General features: G+C 45.3%; 1 protein-coding gene across 2 annotated transcripts; it reads right to left on the reverse strand.

Annotated features, from left to right (window-relative positions):
• Window positions 1–422: 422 nt before the first annotated feature.
• Window positions 423–19893, reverse strand: SYT11 (synaptotagmin 11). 2 transcript variants are annotated; one of them, XM_045204584.3, is made up of 4 exons: window positions 19595–19893; window positions 12774–13600; window positions 4436–4556; window positions 423–3859 (listed from the first exon to the last, which is right to left on the reverse strand). In XM_045204584.3, exons 1-4 carry the CDS (start codon window positions 19626–19628, stop codon window positions 3549–3551), a joined length of 1293 nt encoding a protein of 430 aa, XP_045060519.1. In that variant the 5' UTR covers window positions 19629–19893; the 3' UTR covers window positions 423–3548. The 2 variants fall into 2 exon arrangements, with proteins under 2 accessions (XP_045060519.1, XP_024429770.1); XM_024574002.4 differs by having other exon boundaries at window positions 4433–4556; window positions 19595–19891.
• Between the last annotated feature and the right edge of the window lie 1148 nt (window positions 19894–21041).

Consider the following 21041-nt stretch of genomic DNA (forward strand, 5'->3'; position numbering starts at 1 on the left):
TGGGTTTGGTCTTCAGTGAGGGCACATACAAGAAACAACCAGTATATGCATAGATAAATGTAACTATGAATCAATGTTTTTCTCTCTCTCTCTCCTCACTCCAAAAACAAACAAACAAACAAAGAAAATATAGCACCTTTCCATCTCCCTCTGGTGGCTATAATCTTAGAAATTATGTTTTGAAGGGAATACTGAAAGACTAGAAAAAGGACTAGACCAGCAAAACATATCACCTACCAAATGAGACTCTCTAGGGCAGGAGCCTGGAATCTGCATTTTTAAAGAAATGCCCCAGATGATTCTGAATCAGGTGGTCTGAGACTCACACTTTGAAAACATGCCCTAGAACATCCTATTGGAATCTGAGTTTTACCTTCACTCACAGTCATCCAGCTTTCAAGAGAATCATGCTGACATCACTGTTTCCATTTAATGTGAATCCGTTTTTATTTTGCACTTGTGCGGTGCATTAACAAATTCAACATACAAGATAGCATTACATATTGTAGGTTAGCGTTACAGCATTATGCAATTTCACACAATTCATGTTAGCTTTTTTAGATTTTTCTTTTTTTAAATTTGACACATTTATTTTATTCTTGAGTTTCATTTTTACAAGAGAAGACACAAGGTAAAGGAAGATAACCACATTAGAGAAGGATCACGGTGAGGGAAATGTCACTGTCATTGCCACAGTAAAAGCCTTCCAAGAAAAGGACTCGCACTGTTCCCCCTCCTGAGCAAGCTGCCGCATCCCACAAACCAGTTCTGTCTGTTTTCATATCTAGAGCACTGCTCGTAACATGTACATCTTGTCTGTGCTCCACTGAGAAGAACTGAAAGAGGAGTAACTCATAAAGGGACTTTTGTTATTAAGAAAAACTCTTGTCTTCCCAAAGGAATCAAGATATCAGCACAGAAGGACCGACTCTTGGAAAATCAGAAGTGACCATTCCCTAACCTGTTCCTGACCACGAGTGCCTTGTGCAAAAGCTAGGATGTGACTCTCTTGTCTTTCAACTGACTCTTAAAAGGAGGCATTCCTCCTTCACCCTTATCAGTTAGCTCTGGGAGGAACAAATGTGAAAGCCAAAGTCAGCTAAGAAACTTTGGGACAGCAAAGTCAAGGGCATGATGGATCAGGCCTGAGGTAGGAGGGAGGAACCCTGTCCTGTCTGCCACTTGGCCTTTTTCTGAGAAAGACACCAAGGCAGCTCATAGACGACAGGACTACTGGTTCCTCCCCATCACCTCACCACCCCCCACCCCCCCGCTGCTCAGTAGACCCAAAGAATGCAAGGAATAAAGCTACAAGGAGATAGGGAAGAGAGGAGTGGGGTGAGGCTGTTGTCCCAGACTTATGTCAGGAGGAACTACAGAGGCACACACAGTGGGGCAAAGACCAGACTATCTCCACCTGTTGCTTTGCATTGTTTCTGGGAAGGAAACAAAAGCGATTGCTCAGCAATTTCTGATCTTTAGACATTAAGGCGATGAAGAGGAATCATTTAAATTTTTTCCTAATGGGGTTTCAGAATGCTCCTGTCAGATTTACATCGAACTAGCTCAAAATGCCATTTTTAAAAAAGAAAAATTATTTTCTTCTACGTATGATACAGTATTTACAGTTCATGGAGTATAGGATAGAGACTGGTGGTATGAACCCAAGTGATGTTGAGAGAGTGAGTCAGACTTGGGGGCTGACAGGGACAAGAACAGAGAGTGGGCTTTGTGCCTGCTCTGCCTTGTCAAGAATCCAGGTTTAAGAAAACAACAAAGGATTGGGGAGAGAGGAGCCAATTGGTTTTACATCCACAAGAGCTAAGAGAACATCAAAGGCAACATCGCCACTCTCTCCATGGAAACTCAGCTTTTCGACTCCCTTCTCAGAAGCAAGTTAGAAAGCGATGTTCTTGCATGGAAGTGAACCTTCAATTTTAGCTAATCCCTCAGGTCTCTGCGTCAAGCTCCTGCTTATTTGAGTTCCTCTTCAGGCTGGAAAAAATATCTACTGCCTACTCAAGCATACTTAATGTCAGTGGGGTGTCTGCCACCCGAGAAGTCTCAACGTGAGAGAGGCGGCTGAACTAGGAGTGAGGAGACTTGAATTCTAATCCCAGCAGGATGCTGGGTGTCTCTCAACCTCCACCGCTCACTGGAGGGAGGAGGATTAAACTCTGTGGTTCCCCTCATCTGTCCACTTTGTTTTGAGGGAAGAGTGTCCTGAAAGAATCTAAGTTACCTTTATGACTCAGTCACAGTGTTATTTTTAAGAGCCACTACTGAAAACTTAAGGAGAATAATTTTTGAAGGCCCTTTGCCTTATGAAGCAACACTAACCACATCTAGGCTACTTGAGAAACCTCTCAAGGGTCAGCGTTTCTGGAAAAACAAAGGCCGATTTAATCCATCAAACCTGTGATGATTTCTAACCCATCAACCAACAAATGGCCATTGCTTCCATAGAGAGCTGCAAAGCGGGTGGGGGGAGGTTGGAGTCATCTCATTTCTCCTCTCCCTGTCCTAGGACCTGCAAATAGTGTTTGGGATCAGTGCGACGTGTTCATTGGTACTATCCTATAGCTGAATTTGAAGTCTCCAAAGCTCTTTTTAGAGACGTCATCTTGTTCTGTAAATCCAATTCTACCTCATAAGTCTGACGCGCCCATGTGCTTCATCACAGTCTAACCACAGACTTCCGCCTACCCCTTCATACAGGAGCACCGACAGCAAAAACACCCCATTTCTCAAATACTTTCTCCTGCAAACCTTGCCTAATCCGCTCCACCTTTGTTTCTTGGCTTACTACAGATTTCTGGACTTTGAACTCAGTCAAAGAGCAGAGATGTAAGAGGTAATAGGAAGAAATGATGGGGATGATAAAAATGAGGTTTTACAAAAGCAAAATATTCTTTTGCAGAGGTGGGGAGTGAGAGTAACTCTCCAGAGAGGCCAATTTTGCCCTGGCCGGGCAGCTAAGTTGGTTAGTGCGCCGTCCCATTACCCCAAGGTTGCAGGTTCGATCTCCAGTCAGGGCAATACAAGGGTCAACCAGTATATGCATAAATAGGCGGAACAACATCTCTCTCTCTCCCCTCTTCTTCCCTCTCTCTCTAAAATCATTTTTTAAAAAAAGCAAAGAGGCCAATTTCAGGTAAATCAGCAAATATAGTTCGGCACAAAACACAATTTTCATGGATTAAAATCTTTAACTTGACAGTGGCAGTCAGGCTAATTTCTTCAGTTTGTATTAGACATGCAAGTATAAGGTTACATTGTTATATATAAACTTGTAGAGGTCTTTCCCTCTCTATTTTCCCATTAAAAAAAAAAAAAAAGAATTTCTAGTGCCTTGCAAAAGAGAAAAATCATTATCCCTAAGAACTAATCTGCAGCCGTGGTCATGAGGGGTGTTCTTCGTTGGGTTTATTTTGTAAGAAATTTTCTTCTACAACTAAAATGAGATTTTGAGTCCGCTTCTCTGTCACCTCTCTCCCCACTGCGTCCCTGCCCGCCCAGCCCTGGGGTGAGAGGTGAGGAACACAGGATTAGTACTCGCTCAGACTATGCCACTTGGCCACAGGCTTGCGGGGGCTCTCGCAGACCTCTCTCCAGTGTTCGGCACCGCTGGCTGTGACGCTGTGTGCCCCGAGGATCAGCCTCCCCACAACCTCATTCTTGGTGGTGCGATCGAAGTCGATGACAAGGAACTCGATGCTGATGTCGGGCAGGAGGTCAGTGGGGATGTCATAGATGAAAGATTCATTGAAGACTGGGTTCAAAGTGCACTTCTTCACATGGGTTTTCTTCTTGGCGATGCGCTTTCTGCCGTAGTAGACGTTCACCTTGACATAAGGATCTGGGGCCCCCAAAGAGACAAGAAAAAGGAAGACAGGCCTATGACACGGTCCTCTCCTGCATAATGGTGGTTTCGTATTAGGAAGGAAGGGGCTATGCTGTCCATTTCTTCGGTGGCCACTCCTATGTGATCTGTAGTGACGGTACAGTAAGTGCACGCTGACAGTATGGGAATCTACCTGCCTGGACAAGGGGCCAAAGAAGCCAAGCAGGAAGAGAACACAACTGCTTCTTCAAGCCAGCTTTGAAGAAACCCGATGACACCAAGAAGCATCACTGAGGGCACAGGGACTAACGATGCCTGTAGCCTTCAGGACAAGGACTCAGCAGCTGGCATGCATGCCCATGAGAGGACCTTGCTAAAGGTAAAGACCCCATTTGCTCACCCAAAGCACCTCCCTGGCTAGGAAAATCTTTAACCTAGATACTTATCAGAAAGAGAAGTAGGCAGAGAGGGGAATGCATGCAAAGTGACAGGTATAAGCGGTCCTGACACGGGGGCGTATCTGGGCCACAGGCCAGAGGAGGGGGTGTCATTTGGCCATTTTAGAACTAGGTTGAAGTAAATAGCTGCTACCTGAGAGACCGGTGATATCCATCTTCGGCAGGTGCCTGGCTTTGAGGACCACCACTGTCATTCTTTGTGCCACGGGCTGATACGATAGAGACACCTGGAGCTCCCCTCTGCTAATGCACTTCTGTGAAGAAAGAACAGCAGGTGAGAACCCCAAGGGAAGAGAACCTGGAGAGCAAGCACAGGGAGGAGAAGGCTACATGGCAGGTGCTCATCCCCTGAAAAGATTCAACAAGAAGGGGAAGAAAGGCAATGTTCTAATTATAATCCTGATACTAAATAAAATCATTTGCATGGAGCGGCAGCACAGCCTAATAATTAAGAGGGCAGGCTCTGAAGTCAGCCTGGCCTGGACTCAAAGCCTGACCTGGGACCAGTTACTTGACGTCCCTGTACTTCAGTTTCATCATCTATAAAATGGAGATGAAAATAGGACCTAACTCAGAGGATTATGAAAAGGATTAAATAAGTTAAGTTTCGTAAACGCCACAGTGTCTGCCACACATTGTGTGCTATACAAGTGCATTTTCTCCTGTTCTCTCATTTGGTACTTGTGATAAAAATGTATAGTGGGAGGTAGGAAATTTGGTTCTGAGTCTTAACTTTGCCATTTACCCACCACCTGGCCTTGGGCAAGTCCCTGACCTTTCTGGAGCCTGTTCCTCCATTTCACAGGGTGAATTTCCACATCTGCTCTGCCTGCCTCAGCTGTGCCCCTCCGAGTGTCTTCTCCAGCCAAGTTGGCTTTCTCCCCATGCCCACATCTTTGCTTTCCCATCTTTCAAGTTTATTCTAGGCTCTACTCTGAGCCTGAAGAAAAACTCTAGTCCTCCAAGAACATTTCACAGACGTTTGGCTACTCACTACATGCCAGGTGCTGAGGAACCAGAGCTGCAGGACACAGCTGCTCCCAAGGAGCTTACCACGCAGTGGAGGAGACAGAGATATAAGCAAAGATGTACTTGTCAGAGAAGTAAGAAGCCTGTCTAAGTGCTGCTGGGAGATCCAGGGAAGGCTTTGGCATCCGACATCGGGGCTGAGTTTACAAAGGTTGCGTAAGAGGCCGTGAGACAATGGACAGAGAGGGGAGTTCACATCAGGCAGAGTGGCAGGAGTGGCTGGTACAAAGGCATTGGGACCTGAAAGGGTATGCTGTGTTCAGAGAACGGTGAGAGGTGCCTGTGCCTGATGTTGGGATGCCTGGCAGGAGAGGTGAACCGGGAGCCTGAAGAGGCGGGCGAGCTGAGGGTGAAGAGCACTGGGGGCGCTCTAACCAAACATCAGAGTCACCACCAGGCAGGCGGAGGTCTGTAAGTACCGGAGCAATGAAGTTATTATGGTTGTTGTTAGTATTTTATTGATAATATTGTTATTCTAGCCCTGGCAGGGCGTCTCACTTGGTTGGAGTGTTGTCCTGTACACCAAAAAGTTGCAAGTTCAATTCCCAGTCAGTGCACATATCTAGGTTGCAGGTTTGATCCCTGGTTGGGACATGTGCGGGAGGCAACTGATCCATGTTTCTCTCTTTCTCTCTCTCCCTTCCTCTCTCTCTAAAATCAATAAATCTATCCTTGGGTAAGGATTAATAGTAATAATAATAATATTTCAATAAAAGCTGGAGAATAAACTAAAGTGGAGAAAGACCAAAGGCAGAAAACTCAGTTAAGGGGCTGCTGCAAGAGGTTAAGGAAGAAATGATGGGCCTGGAACCAGGGCTATGGCAGAGGGGATAGGTGTGGGGGCAAAATATGTCTCAGGAAGAATTGTCAGGGCCCTGGCCAGACGGCTCAGATGGTTAGAGCATTGTCCTGATATACCAGATTGCAGATTCAATCAGGGCACATATAAAGGGCAAGCAATTAATATATAAACGAGTAGAACAATAAATCTCTCTCTCTCTCTCTCTCTCTCACTCTTGCTCTCCCTTCCTTTCTCTCTAAAGTCAATACATTTTTTAAAAATTGTCAGAATTTTCTAGATTTGGGTGTCTAACTGGATGTAAGTGTAGGGGAGAGGGAAGCGATGGAGGATTATTTCTTTTGTTTGAAGAGTATTCTTAGAGAATAAGGCTGAGACTGATGTAAGGAAAAGAAAAGGAGGTGGAGATTGGAGGAATTTAGGACATATGTTAAGTTTGGGACAAAATCATTCCCCCACTATCAAATCTTACTCCTTACATTCTTCAGAGTTCCAAAGAAATGTCACCTACTTCAGGAATTCCTCTTAGATTGAGCAAAAGTGGACTATTCTCACTACCAGCCTTAGATACCCACCAAAATGATTTATTGTGCACTTACTAAGTGCCAGGAACTTGGCCAGTGGTTAGGCCTGAAATGATAGACAATGAGGAGTCCTACCCTCAAGAAGCTCATGGGCTAGTGCTTTATCTGCCCAGGTGTGTCTGCCACAGGAAAGAACAGTAGCAGTAAATGATTTAATTAGCTTATCAATGAAAAAAAAGTGGAAAAACTTAGTAACTTGTGTTTTGAGTATAAACCTTAAGTTATCTCAAGGAATAAAACTGTGATAATATTTCAAATGTTTTAAAAAAAATTCTTGAGGCTTTTTCATATGAGGACCGTATGCAAATGTTTCTCTTGGGCATGGAATGTGACTAAGTAAAATTTAAACTTAGTCTTCAGGTTTGGAAATTGAAGTAAACAAGAAAATAGACTTTAAAAAAGATTTGATGGCTTTTCTCTGCTAGATTGAAGTCCCACATTTTTTTCTTACCTATAACATACATATTGTTAGCTCTTGATTATATCCATGGGAAGCACCCTCAGCCAGTTTAACATCACAGGCTGGTTTCCCTTGCCAACCAGCACACTTTGGGGCTGCTTCCTTTTGACATGAATCAGAACACATCAGAGAAAGTAAACTCATTTTTACTACTGGCCACAACCAAATGGCATTAGGAAAAGTAATCCCCCAAGGAAAAGAAAATCAAATGCCTTCCAAAACATTCAGAACTGAAGTATCCCATACAGTAGCCACTAGCTACCTGTGGCCATTTACATTTTAATTCATTAACATTTAATAAACTTAACATTTTAGTTCCTCAGTCACAGAAACCGTATTTCAAGTGTTCAACAATCATAGGTGGCTACCGTGTTGAACAGTGCAGATAGGGAACTTCTCCATCATCATAGAGAGTCCCAGAGGAGCTGAGGTAGAAAGAAAGAACCTTTGGATTACTTGGGCCACTGCTCTCCTCCATTTCCATGAATAATTAAATGTGAAGTAGATTTGATATCTGCTTCTGGGACATTTCCTTGAATACTGGTTATTTAAATATTAAACATGCAATCTTTTTTTTTCCCCCTCAGCTGAGGCCATTATTCCATTTCAGAGAGAGAGGAAGGAGGTGGGGAGAGAGACAGAGAGGAAACCTCGATTGCTTGCCTTCTCATACGTGCCCTGACTGGGGATCACACCCACAAGCTAGGCATGTGCCCTGACCGGGGATCAAACGCGCAACCCTTTGGTCCATGGGACGACATTCCAACCAACTGAGCCACACCCGCCAGGGCTGCGTATGCAGTCTTTAAATATAATTCTAACTTTATACACAGAAGAAGCATAGGTAGTGTAAAAAGGATGTTTCATTTAAATAACAGTTTCATTTGTAAAAATAATACTGACTACAAATTATAGTTTAGGTTTTCTGATTATTTGTTTAAAACTGTTTCCTCAGCCATTCATTATAGCAAAATCTTCCTAATCTAAACCCTCAAGCCCCTTCCCTAGTTCTTTGAGAAAGTTCACAATTCTGGTTACCTTTTAATACTTTTCTTCCCTCAAATCACTCCTTAGGCAACTATTCTCCATCTAGCCCCCTTCACCTTTGGCATTTTACATGGGCAGAATGCCCGTCCCCATTAGGCTGCCCTTTTGTGATACCCAAGTCTGCAGCCACACCACCACCTGAATGCCATTCCATTCTGCATTAAAGAACAGAGTTTCATGTCCCCCCTCCCCTTCTTTTTCTACCCAATCTCATTCCAAGTAGCATTGTCTAGGCAATGGCTCTTTCTCAAAGGCTCTTTGTCAAGGGCTGGGAGCTAGTTCTGTTTCCCAGCCCCTTGCTTAGTGAGGCAGAGACCTTGTTGGGGGCGTGGGGAGCAGACAAGCAGAAGGACAAGGGGAAGAATGGGTTTTATCCACGCCTGACAGGAGCTGGGAGGCTTTGCCCTCCCTCAGTGGAAAGAGGAACAGGAGCATTGGTCCTAAAGACAACGTCCAGACAAGGAAACACTTAGTGAAGGAGAAGTCTATTTCCTGGAATTAGCAGAGCCCCTTCCAGACTGATTTTCTAGCCACAGAGTCTTTGCATTAGGTGGACCCACACATCCTCAATGAACCTTTACCGGGGTTAGAAATCCTAAGGGCCACCTCCACATAATTCACAATCATGGGAAAGCAAAGGAAACAAAAACCTTAATGTTCAACCACATTCCTCATTCCAACCTCCCCAGTACACAGACATAGCAACCTTCTATGGTTCCCGGAAAGCTGGCATTCCTTTTTCCTTCTCTCTTTTCAGTCCCTTTGGCTAGAATGGATGACCTCTAAGGTCCCTTGTAAATCTGTGATTTTGAGAATCTTTTTGTTCCCTTGACCATCATCCCAGGTCATCAACACCAGATCTGACTCTGACAGCGGCAAGACTGGAAATGGTTTGGAAAACAATGGCCTGAAGAAATGAGGAGTTTAACAACTCTCTTTATCTACTTGTAAATTAGTTCTTTCCCACGGTCTGATTTTTATTCCCCAGCCCTCTCTGTATTGCCTCCCGTCTCCTTGTGGGAAATTTATTATGGGAATGTAAATTTACTTTAATTTCTATGTGAATAAAATACTAGGGAAAAAAAGCTGCCACTAAAAATAAAGAAATCTAGTCCCAAAGTCTAATATCTAGATTTTTAAAAAAGATTTTATTTATTTATTTTTAGAGAGAGGGGAAGGGAGGCAGAAAGGGAGAGAAACAGCAATGTGTGGTTGCCTCTCACGTGGCTCCCACTGGGGACCTGGCCCACAACCCAGGCATGTGCCCTGACTGGGAGTCAAACCCACAACCCCTTGGTTCGCAGCCCACGCTCAATCCACTGAGCCACACCAGCCAGGGCTAATATCTAGATTTTATACTGTGTTTATACTGTGATCTTCTTTCACTAATAATCAAGGGTTAATTTTTCATGCTTCTTATATCTTTTTGTATCTTCATAAGAGCTGAGTGCTCTCACAGAGTGGTCCCAGTAGCCTTCATGATCCAGCCAAGAGGGAGACTGAGGCCCAGAGATAATAACCACTTGCCCAGAGTGAGGCAGTGCAATGGATAGAGTGAAAAATGATGACCAGTCCTGGGCTTCTTCAGTGGGACTGCACTAGATAGTGGGAAGGACAAGAGATGAATTTTCTGCTTAAGGTCAGGAGATGCAGTTAGGAGTGAGGAGTTGTGTAGAGTAATGCAATTCTCACAGTCTCCACCCAGGAATCTGAAGGAAGATAATTTGGCCCCATATTATAAGGGGCTGCCTTACACAGAGCGGAAAAAACTCTTTATAAACAGTGTGGAATCACCCAGAGCAGCTCTCACTGATGAGCTATGGGGAGATCCAGAAAGGGCAGACTCTTGGCTACAGTAGGGAGGATTTAGGGTAGACATTTGGAGGCTGCAGTGCTAGGGAATCACCAGGATGAGGGACTTGGGAGATGACAGTCATGTCCCAGGATGGGAAACAGCCCTGCCCACAGGCACTGGTTGGGGAAAACATGTTTAGGTGGCTGGAAGGCTCTGGGTGTCCTGTCTGGGGCCTCTCCCAGGGGACGTGTTACTCAAAATCCCAACCCTGGCTTCTCCCTCCTGAGGGAAGTTAATAAAATCGAAAAAAAATTGGCTCACGGCAAGAGCCCCTGGGGATCAAACCCTGGCCATTTAGCAAGTGCTCCCTCCCTGCCCGGTGTCCTGGATTCGAGACTAATTTGTTCCCAGCCCAATTTGGTCCCTTTCCTTGCCAGTCTCTTCCCAGCTGTAGCCTGGTGCAGAGCCATCCCCCACTCTCACTCAGCCTTGGGCCAAAAGTGCATTAGCTGCTTGGAGGAGTCCAGTTAGTCGGCAGGTCCACCAAGGCTGGGGCTACAGGGAAGGTTGAGTTGCAAAGGATCCTTCCTGGGCGAAGAGCTGGATGGAGGCAAGCAGTGCAGCATGGCAGCTGCTATACAGGGAAGTCAGGAAATGGGGAGGGGGTGGCCAGACCCTGTGGAAGAGAGATGGAGGGAGAGGGAATGGGACAGCGGGGGATCACATAGGACAGGAGCCACATCATATCCTCTGACTCCAGCCTCCAAGGCCATGAGAACCCCTGCTGCATTGGCCTCTAGGATATCTCATTAGATCTTAGCATTGGGCCAGTGTTTATGTCATGACCAAAGGCCTCTAATATTCTTCAAAGGTTTTGGACTTCCCTGGCCCCTGTGAGGTAAGCTGAGTGTGCCACACAGCAGTAGTAGTTCTTTAGGCAATTGCTGACAGGCTGGCTGCAGTGGGGCAGGTGCCTGTTACACAGCAGAGAAGATAAGAACCCGCCTTGGGGGGAAGTGCTCCCTCCCTTGTCCCCACAACGTGGAGCAGTGCCCTTCCTCAGTAGACAAACCTGGCTCCCAGAGGCTCGCTGCACACTCAGCCCCTGCTAGCCTGGAAGCTCTTTTGTCCGATCCTGAGGCTCCTGCTTCCCCACTGAGTCCAGTGTGGGCTTCCAGGTAGAAAAGCCATCCAGAGACAAGTATGGCACCCATACCCAGTGCTCCTTCTGGGGGATGTGTAGTTGTTTTTAAGTGAGCCTGATACCTTTCCGAACCTTCTACCCGCTTTTCCACTGATGCGGGTCTCCCTTTACTTTGTCAAAACAAAATAAAAACATCTCTGAACCACATACATCTTCCAGGGACCAAACTTTATTAATAATAATAGTTGTGCCCTGGCTGCTGTAGCTCAGTGGATTGAGTGCCTACCTGCGAATCAAAAGGTTGCCGGTTCAATTCCCAGTCAAGCACATGCCTGGGTTGTGGGCCAGGTCCCCAGTAGGGGGTATATGAGTGGCAACCACACATTGATGTTTCTCTCCCTCCCTTCCCCTCTGTCTAAAAATAAATAAATAACATATTTAAAAAATAATAGTCATTATAATTTATTGAAGGTTTATTATGTGCTAGGGATGACAGAAATTCATCACCTTAATTCCTATAAGAAACTGAGCTAAGCAGCTTGCCCAAGGTCAGTTGGCCGATGGCAATTGGATTAAAATTCAGGTCTGACTTCAAAGTCCTTGCTATTAACCACTTATATTTTATTCTGCAAAAGGAATGAAACTCTGAGTTTAAAATGTCAACAATTTCTTTCAAAGCACCTACCACACTCACTATATGGCAATTGCCAAGATTATTTGTCTTTCCTTCACTAAGGTAAAAGCTCCTCCAGGGCAACGATATGCCAGGTATTATCTCATTTGAGCCTCCTAACTCAGTGAGGAAGGCAATGTCAGCAGCTCCCTTTACATCTGGGGAAAAGGAAGCTTGGAGGGGTTACTCACCCATGTCACACAGCAGGAAAGGGGTGAGCTGGAACATGAAGTCAGGCATCCAGCTCCAGAACCTGAGTGCTAAACCTTAGAAATACGCTGCCTCCCTGATTGTGGAAGAAATGAGTGAACTAATGGAGGACAGGGGACACATTTCTTATACCCCTGAAGTTATGACTCAAGAGCCAATGCTGGCCCCGTGGGAGACACATTCCCCTTCTAAGGCAAACAGGGAGGAGGAGTGGAGAGAGAGGTATCTGTGGGAAAGGTTTGGGCCTGGCCAAGGGACTTGAAGCAATTCATTAAATTGCATTTATAAAATGGTTAACAAAAGACATTTATACCTGATACTATTTACACCTCTAGGTTTGGGTTGGGAAAGGAAAGCTGAGGGCAAGGTTACTGAACTACTTTTATAGTTTTTCAGCTGTGAGAAATAAGTTCCCTAAAGGGAGATCACACATTATCTTAGAGAAAAAATTAGCCCCCATATCCACGCGAGCTGGAGGCACTATCAGGATGCCAACACTAAGTGAGATTTCAGAAGCTACCTGTCCCTCTCTTCCCTGGAAGTTGCTTCAGAGAGGAGACCTGCCGGGCCCTCCATCTGACTTTGACCACTGCTTATTCTTGATAGCTGAGAGGTTCCTCCCCACAGTCCCACCTTGCCGCCCATTTCATCCCTTTTCTCTTCCATTTGTCCCCTAACATCTTGTCTCCCCCAACCTACCAACCCTCCCCAACACACACTTCCTCCTCACCTGGATGTTCCTTTTGATGATGTCCCTAGTCAGCTGTACCTTGCCTGTGCTGGGGTCCACCCCAGCCAGTGGCACCATGACCTCCCCAATGACGTCGTCCCGAGAGAAGCGGTCAAAGCTGAGAACGAGGAAGTGCAGCACCAGGTCCTGGAGCTGGCTGTACGGGATGCCGTAGAAGGTGAAGGTCTCGTCAAACACCGGGTCCAGCGTCTTCCGCAGCACTCTGGTCTTTACTCGATGCCGCTTGTCGGGAAGGATGGTCATTTTGATGTAGGGGTCAGAGCCCTGGGTCTGGTCATCCATCACAGGCAGCCCGTGGGCCTCCTGGATTGTCACTACCAGGGCTTTTTTGGGGAAGTTATAGTCCACTGAGAAGGTGAGGGATCCCAGCATGACGTCCTCCTCTGGAGATGATGGAGAAGTGGTTTTGCTCTCCCCTGGGGTTAGGCTTGCAACAGGGCTCCTCAGTTCTTCCCCATAGTCCACTTTGATGGGTAATTGGTCTATACAAGATCCAGAGCTAGGTCCCCTGGGACCCTTGTCTCGGCCCAGCAGGCCAGCCTCTGCTGCGTCCACCAACAGGTTCCCGCGCCCACCTTCCCTCCCAGGGCCATCTTTGTCTCTTCGCACTTTGATGATTTTCTTCTTGTTGCTGAGGGTCTCTGGGTATATGCTGATGCCTTTGAGCATATGAATAAACTTGTATGGTGGGGTCTTGTGCTTCTTCTCTGCCTGCTGGTGGCAGCATGTCCAGACAAAGACGGTCACCGAGACACACACCACCAGTACAGAGGCCCCGATAAGGCCTGCCACCACGGGTGACACATCTGAAGGTGGAGACCAGAGATGCGTCAAGGCAGGTGGATCTCAACCCCTGTCCAGAGCTCTCCTGTTTAGTGCCTCTGCTGGAGCTAAGCTAACCTGCACTCTGCCTCCAAATCAAAACTTGCTCACCTGGGCTTACGGACTTCTGCCCGCTCTTAGAAATGCCCTCATCCACCCTCTCAACCCACCCATGGCTCTTCCTTTTCACCAAGCCTGGATGAAATATTTACCTTCTCCAGCAAGGCTTCCCTGAAGTGCCCCACCTGACTCCCTGTTCTTTTCGTGGCCTTCCCTCAGCACTTATCAACCTGGTTTGCTCACAATGATTTGTATTTCACAGGAGGCTGTCCTGTAAGTGTTATAGGGTCACCTTTTCACAAGGGAACCCATTTACCTCAACTGTTACACAGGGCACGGAGTGCGTCTGGTTTCGGGAGGACACCCCACAGCATCTAGTGCAGGCTTTGCCAACACTGGGCCCAAGCGCACGGACTGGCAGGTGGGGTAAAGGGTGTGGGGCTGGCTTTGGATGGTTTCAGTGGGGTGCTGAAGGGCAGTAAAGGTGGGTGGGTGGTAAAAAGAAGAACTGTAGGCCTAAGTGCTTTTAAAATATGTTCCAAATTTCAGCTCCAGGTATTTAAGTTAGAAGAATCTTAAATAGAAAAAGTGACTGTGGGGGAAAGGGTATATCAGGGGATTAAAAGGTAATGTAAAAAAAAAAATACAATGAAGATTAAATAAAATACAAAGAAAAAACACTTTCACACATCAAAAGAGAAAAAGAAAAACTAGAGACTGTAGAAAACGTCAGATCTTTGCTCAAATGTCACCTTCTTAGTAAGACCATCCCTGACCACCCCATCCAAAAGGGCAACCTCCTCCACCCCCAGGACCTGCTTCACTTTCTTCTAGGTGTCATCTCTCTCTCTCCTCAACACGCATATGCACAAGAATATACAGAGATACACACATATAATTTTACTGTTTATTATCTTCACTAGAATATAAATTTCATGAGGACAGGGACTCTTGTCTGTTTTGTTAATTTCTATACTCCCAGCACTAGAAACACATAACAGGTACTTAATACATATATCTGTTGAATAAACAAATAATTAAAGGGAAACATTTTTTCCTTCCCTTCTTCTAGTCTTGTCTGTCTTTTCCCCACACCAGTTGGGTCCCTGACTTACATAATTAGGTTTGGGGTTATTTTGCCCTTGAAGTTCACTGAAGCCAGTTGGTCTAGATACAGCCACTAGTTTTCCACATGAGGTTTTTTTTTTTTTTTGGACTTGCTTAAGTTTTTTTTCCCCCCAATTACAGTTTACATCAACATCATTTTGTATTTGTTTCAGGTGTACAGCACGGTGGCCAGACAATCATGTACTTTACAAAGTACCCACCTGGCACCATAGTAATTACAATGTTATTCACTGTATTCCCTATGCTGTGTTTTACATCCCCACGACTATTCTGTAAGTACCTCAACATTATTTTTTAAGGGAAGATTTGGGCAGGGAAAAGTAGAGAAATAAATGAGACTCCAGAATATTCTAGATTCTTCCTGGAACATCCTTTCAGCAGGTATCTGCCTGGCTCTCTGCCTCTCACTGCAGGCCTCTGTTCAAACTTCACTTTAGCAGAGAAGCATTTCTTAACTGTCCCAAGTGAGATAATATCCCTATCACCCTGCTTTATTTTCCTTCATAATACTTATTACCTCCAATATATCTTACTTGTCTGTTTTTCCTTACTTGATAAGCTTAATAAGAATAGTGAATGTTGCCCTGGCTGGTGTAGCTCAGTGAATTGAGTGGGGCCCTACAAACCAAAGGGTCACCGGTTTGGTTCCCAGTCAGGGTGCATGCTTGGGTTGTGGGCCAGGTCCCCAGTGGGGGCCACACAAGAGGCACCCACACATTGATGTTTCTCTCCCTCTTTTTGTCCTTCCCTTCACCTTTCTCTAAAAATAAATAAATAAAATCTTTGGGGGAAAAAAGAATAGTGAATGTCTGCTTTTTCACTGCCATATCTCCAGGCCCTAGAATCATGAGGCACATAGTAAGTGTTCAGTGAACAAATGAGTTAGTAAATTCAAACAGCATCCACAGATTTGAAAAGGAGGATAAGGTCTATATGATTCCATATACCAGGGAAAATGTAAAATTTAAAACCTATCAGTGAGCAACGGCAGACCGAACTGGCTTGACAAGTATGAGCGAAAATAACTTGGTAGTTTTAGTGACCACGAGCTTGGAGTATAACCAGGCTAATGCCACCTTACGCTATGACCGTGCTGTCCGATCACAGCAGCGTACTGTAATTTCATCTGGACTGGTCACAACACAGACGGAGCGTTCTGTCTGGGGCTGACAAGAATAAACACTGTTATTTTTTTCGTGTACATTACTAATGTCCATGCCAGGCATTGTACTAGAGCTTTTTCTCTTGAGTCAAAGAACTCACTGAATAGATACTGTTAGTAACCCCACTTCACAGTTGGGGAACCTGGGGGCCCCAATCTGCCCTAGGCCAAGTAGTGGCAAATGGCAATGATGGGGTTTAAACCCTGGTGTGCCTGGTACCAAAGTGACTCTACATTATGGGTAATCAGGATAGTAAAAGATCTGGAGACACTATCAAATGAAAAAAGTGAAAGGAACGGAGGGGCTGAGACGTCTAGGAATAACAACTTTCTTCAATTAATTAAAGCATTGTGATGGAAGAAGGTATGATTTGATTTTACTTTGGGGGGCAGGTCTAGTACCAGTGTGTACAACCCACAAGAAGACGGATTTAACTTAATGAAAAGAGTCAAATTATTGATAGAACTGCCTCCCAGATTGTTGCATATGACAGTGAATCTACAATGGAAAACTTTCAGAGGTTGTATCGCCATGGGTCAGTCACATTCTAAAAGGCATTTCTTCCATGAGAATTCAACTAAATATCTCTGAAGTTTTTTCTGCTTCAAACTTTCCATGATTCTATGAAAACTGGAAACAGGAAAGAAAAGAAGGGGTTCCCTTTTAAAGAAAAGCCACTAACAAAATAAATCAAGGTGACTGTGTCCATACTGAATAATAATAGTTTATTCTCAGAGCATTAGGTGAAATGAGTTATTATGGAGAATTTTCACAAAATGGGGGTAGCTTTGGTGCTCAGCTCCTTAAGAGCAAGCAGAAACAGCATCCTATTCATCTTTGCATCCCTGAGTCTCTTGCATCTACTACGAGCTCAGAAAATATTTATTAGAACAATTGATTGGTTTCAACTGTCAATCAAAATGAGCACAAGCTAAAAAACTGGCTCTCTATTCACCAGTTAGGGACCTCACTGAAAATTGCCTCTACCGATTAGTGAAAGTGAACTTTGATGTCTCTGTCAGGAGAGGAAAGCAGGAAACTACCAAGACAAGTATTGTTTCAAGAATGACTTGAAAGAGAGATCTAAAGGCCCACGTTGGGAGACATTTGAGTGACCCTCTTGGCTCTATCATAAATTTACTCTGTGATCTTGAGGGAACCCACTGCTTTTTACCATGCCTCAGCGTCTTCTGTTAGAAAATGGGGATGATGTGGGTAAAAGAGAAGACGAAGGAATCTTACCTTTCAGGAGGACAGAGAAGGAAGAGAAACAGATGAATCCATGTATAAATCACCTAGGTGCTTTCCTCCACCTCGTTTCCCACTTTTGCCCTACTTTTTTCTTCATTTAAGTATTTGTCAATCTCTGCCTCTCTTTCCCACACTCAAGACAGTGAATAGCAACATCAGAGATGTTGACATTCAGAACCCTCTCTCTCTCTTTAGTCAAAACGTTGGTGGGAAAAGGAAGTTGGAACTACTATCTAAAATGAGGGTTGTGAGGTAGTTGTAAATTGCAGTGACACTAGCTGCTTGTTCCTTTTGTCCTCCAAGGTCATGGATAATTGGTGTAGGTTTGGTGTATCTCCCAAGAGCTACAGCGTTTGAAATGAAGTACTCTATGAGACAGGAAAAAATCAGGAGTAACGGTTCTCTATGTAGAAAACCCTCTGTAAGGGTTGAAAGACCTGAGAGACACCTTTGGGCTGTGCTGGACTCTGTCAGTCCCTGATCAGACCTGCTTATTGACTTCCTTTACTAAAATAGCCCTTCCCTGTCAAATAGACCAGTGTAATACAAAAATGAGAATAAACTTTGGCATCAATCGGACATTGGCACAACTCTCACTAGTGTGTGTGACTTTTATTTATTTTATCTCTCTAAGCCTCAGTTTCCTCACCTGGAAAATATATATAATAATGCCTGCATCAGAGGGTATTTGTAAGGATTAAATAAAATGTGGTATGAAAAAGGCTGATAAAATTTCTTTTAGCTTTTCCACTAATACTCCCTTCTAAAGGAAATCACTGCATTAATCCTTCACAACATCTCACTTTCCAAGGAATCAGAAACTGCAATTAGAAAAAAGAATATGCTGACAAGAAGGCAGAAAAGGAAAAAGAAAGAGCAGAAAGGAAAGCATAGGGTGCTCATTCAATCATGAAAGGGGCCTCTATTTTGGAAATTGAGGACTCAAAGAATAGTGATACAGAAGGTGAAGTGGAAGAAAGAAATACCATCAAGACTTAGCCTTGGGCATCAGTGTGAACAAGGAGTTAATGGGTATGATCTGTTGCCTGGATACTTTCCCTGATTTGTGTCTTCTCCTGATATTGAGAGATGGAGCACATTACCTTCTGCTCATTTCCATAAACCTCTCACTGGGGAGTGAGAAACACCATTTCCTAGTTGGATCATGGCACCACCCTAAATACTGGATGCTCAAACCTTCTGGATTGTCTGAGGGTTAGGATCTCTTACAGGACATGAAGGGACCACAGGCTGACAGCAACTCTCACTGCTTCTACTATCCAAACTGGAGTAGAACTGAGGGCAATTCTTTTTTATTATTGCACCAGCAAAGCATAGCACAGGTAGTTTGTTACCCTACCATATTTTGGAGGCATTCCCTAAGAGGTAAACACTTGCTTCTCCGTTCTCCCTATTTTCTACTCCACTCTCTGCTCCAAGGAATGTAACTGATCTTGGAGCCCGTAGGGCTGGGTCAGGGACCAGCCTCGCTGAGATGACGTAATGCTTTCTCTGGTACACAAAGAGGCCTCCCCCAGGCTTGGCCTCTCTTGCCCCTCCCCCTCCGGCCTGGATCGGGCCCCCGCTAGCTCCAGCACTAGCGCGGGTGAACTCCCCCTTTTTGAAAAGCCGTTCCAGGGAACAGGGAACAAAGGCCTAGAAGGAAGCGCCTAGGCGCTGCCAGGAGGCCCAGAAATAGACATCACGTCATCCCCCAGCCCAGCAGCACCAAGCGCCATTTGGTAGCATCGGATAGACCCCACCATTACGATGCAGAATAGAACTTGGAGGGCTCACGTTTCCTCCCAGCTCCAGCATACAGCTGACCGGCTCAAGGAGTGGCTTCCTTTTTGCTCCCCACCCCCGCACCTCTCTCCCTAGAGGCCGCTGCCTCCCCTGGCTGCCAGCCACCCAGCCCACATTCTCCAAGCTGCCATCTTGATGCCTCATCCCCCTGGCCACCTCCCTCCCCCGCAGTACTGAGGAGTAGGAGGGGGAGCAAGGGGCACCGCCCTGCGTGCCCCAAGGGGGAGGGCTCGGCCCACTCCACTTCTCCTCCCCCAGAAGGAGGTGTTCCATCCTCCGCAAGCTCGCTGTTTCTCATCTCCTGTAGTGCTGACGGTGCACCATACAAGGTTTTAGCATCCTGGACCTTCCAGCCTCCGTGTGGCTCTAGCCTTCCCAGCCTCTGCAGCTCGTAGCTCAAGTTCAGGCGCCGTCCACTGCTCGCTACCCACCGCCACAGGCCCTATGCTAGCGAGGCTGGCACTTGAAGAAGACCCTGGTCTGGGCTTCATTCCCTGTCCAGCCGCTGGGCTCCCTGGCTTTGCCACGCTTTCGACTACCCCAGGCTTAGTTTTCTCAACTTGTACTTACCAAAGCTAGGTCGGATATTGGTGATCTCGGCCATGTCGTAATCAGAGGCTATTGCTATAAATGTTTTTGGAATGGTCAGATAACTCTGGGAATCCCGGCCAGACAACTCTGAGCCCGCTGCTGCTGTACAGCGCTAGGTCAGGGGAAGGGGGAGGTATCTGGTGGACGCCTTCTGCGACGGTATGGTCCCTGGTTGCCAGCTGCAGTCGCCTCTTAAGATGCTCCAGGGATGCTCTGAGCTGAAGATGCAGGTGCAGCCAGACTGGTCCTGATGCGAGGTAGACCCCGCCTTCTTCCGAACGTTCCTCGGCAGAAGACTCCGCCTCTGCCCGAAAAGTTCCGGAAAGCATGCCCCGCCCCTTTCCGGAAAATCTCGGGGAGGGGACCCCATCGCCTTGATATCCTGACAATGAGACCCCGCCCACTGACGGGCTGTAGGTCTAAAGAAGAAAACCCCTAGGACGAAGATGGTGTAAGAAATGTAGGTATATTATCATATGAGAACCGATAGATCCTGTGATTCTGGTCCTCTGGGCTTAATATAGCAGCAGAATGTTCTGGGTGAGAGGTAGCTCAAGATTTTGGAAAAACAAAATTATATACTGCTTGCATTTCAGTATCACTTGCCATTTTTGTTATGCATTTCTGAGCCCACTAAAGGTTATTATGGAAATTTTCTTAAACTTCAGAAACTCAGGAACTCTATAATTAAGACTCTAATTAAAATTCAAACCTCGTGGTGGTTGCACAACTCTGAGAATGTACTTATAATAATTTAATTATACCAGTAAAACGAATGAATTTTGTAGTGTGTAAATTAAGGCTATCTTTATAAAAAGACAAACGAAGATTGCCAAAGTTAATCAGCGATGGATATTTCTTTTCTAAATTGTCAAGTGCTTAGGGCTGCTTAGGAGAGAGAGGGCATACAAACCAATATATATGTGTATTCTGCAGGTTCACAAGCAGGACACGAATGAAACTCCAACCTTCTAGAGACTTCCTGGGCGTTTGGAAGAGTTAGGGTGATTCAGGTTAAAGTCAGATTGCGGTTAGGTCCATGATCACATCAATTTCACTCTTCATTTTGGCTGTGGATACTTTCATCCTGTTGGGTTCTGTTTACAGATAGCATCAGGTCAAACAGATTATTTAAATACATAAATATTTGTTGGTAGTTCACTTGTAAAATGAGAGTTGAATGTATTTTTCCAGCTTTGACATTCTCTCCTTCTAGAAACGTGGAAGTAGTTCTAGGAGTCATTCATTTGTTCAAAACATAGGTATAGACTTACTGAACATTGACTATGCCCCGGGCACCTTCCTGGGCACTGGATCAATACACTAGAAGATAGTTAAGGAACCTGATTCCCCTTGATAGCTGTATGTCTTTGTGAAATTACTTACCCAGCTGAACCAGAAATCATCTATCCAGCTGAGCCAGAAA

Source organism: Desmodus rotundus, chromosome 12, assembly GCF_022682495.2.
Source record: "Desmodus rotundus isolate HL8 chromosome 12, HLdesRot8A.1, whole genome shotgun sequence".
NCBI lineage: Eukaryota > Metazoa > Chordata > Mammalia > Chiroptera > Phyllostomidae > Desmodus > Desmodus rotundus.

Excerpts from the sequence above, each read along its gene's own strand:
- SYT11 (XM_024574002.4), bottom strand. The coding sequence starts at position 19,628 with ATGGCCGAGATCACCAATATCCGACCTAGCTTTG. Across the intron at positions 4,557-12,773 it reads TCATCAAAAGGAACATCCAG|AAGTGCATTAGCAGAGGGGA; the intron begins GTGAGGAGGAAG and ends CTTTCTTCACAG. Across the intron at positions 3,860-4,432 it reads TATCACCGGTCTCTCAGGTA|ATCCTTATGTCAAGGTGAAC; the intron begins GCAGCTATTTAC and ends TGGGGGCCCCAG.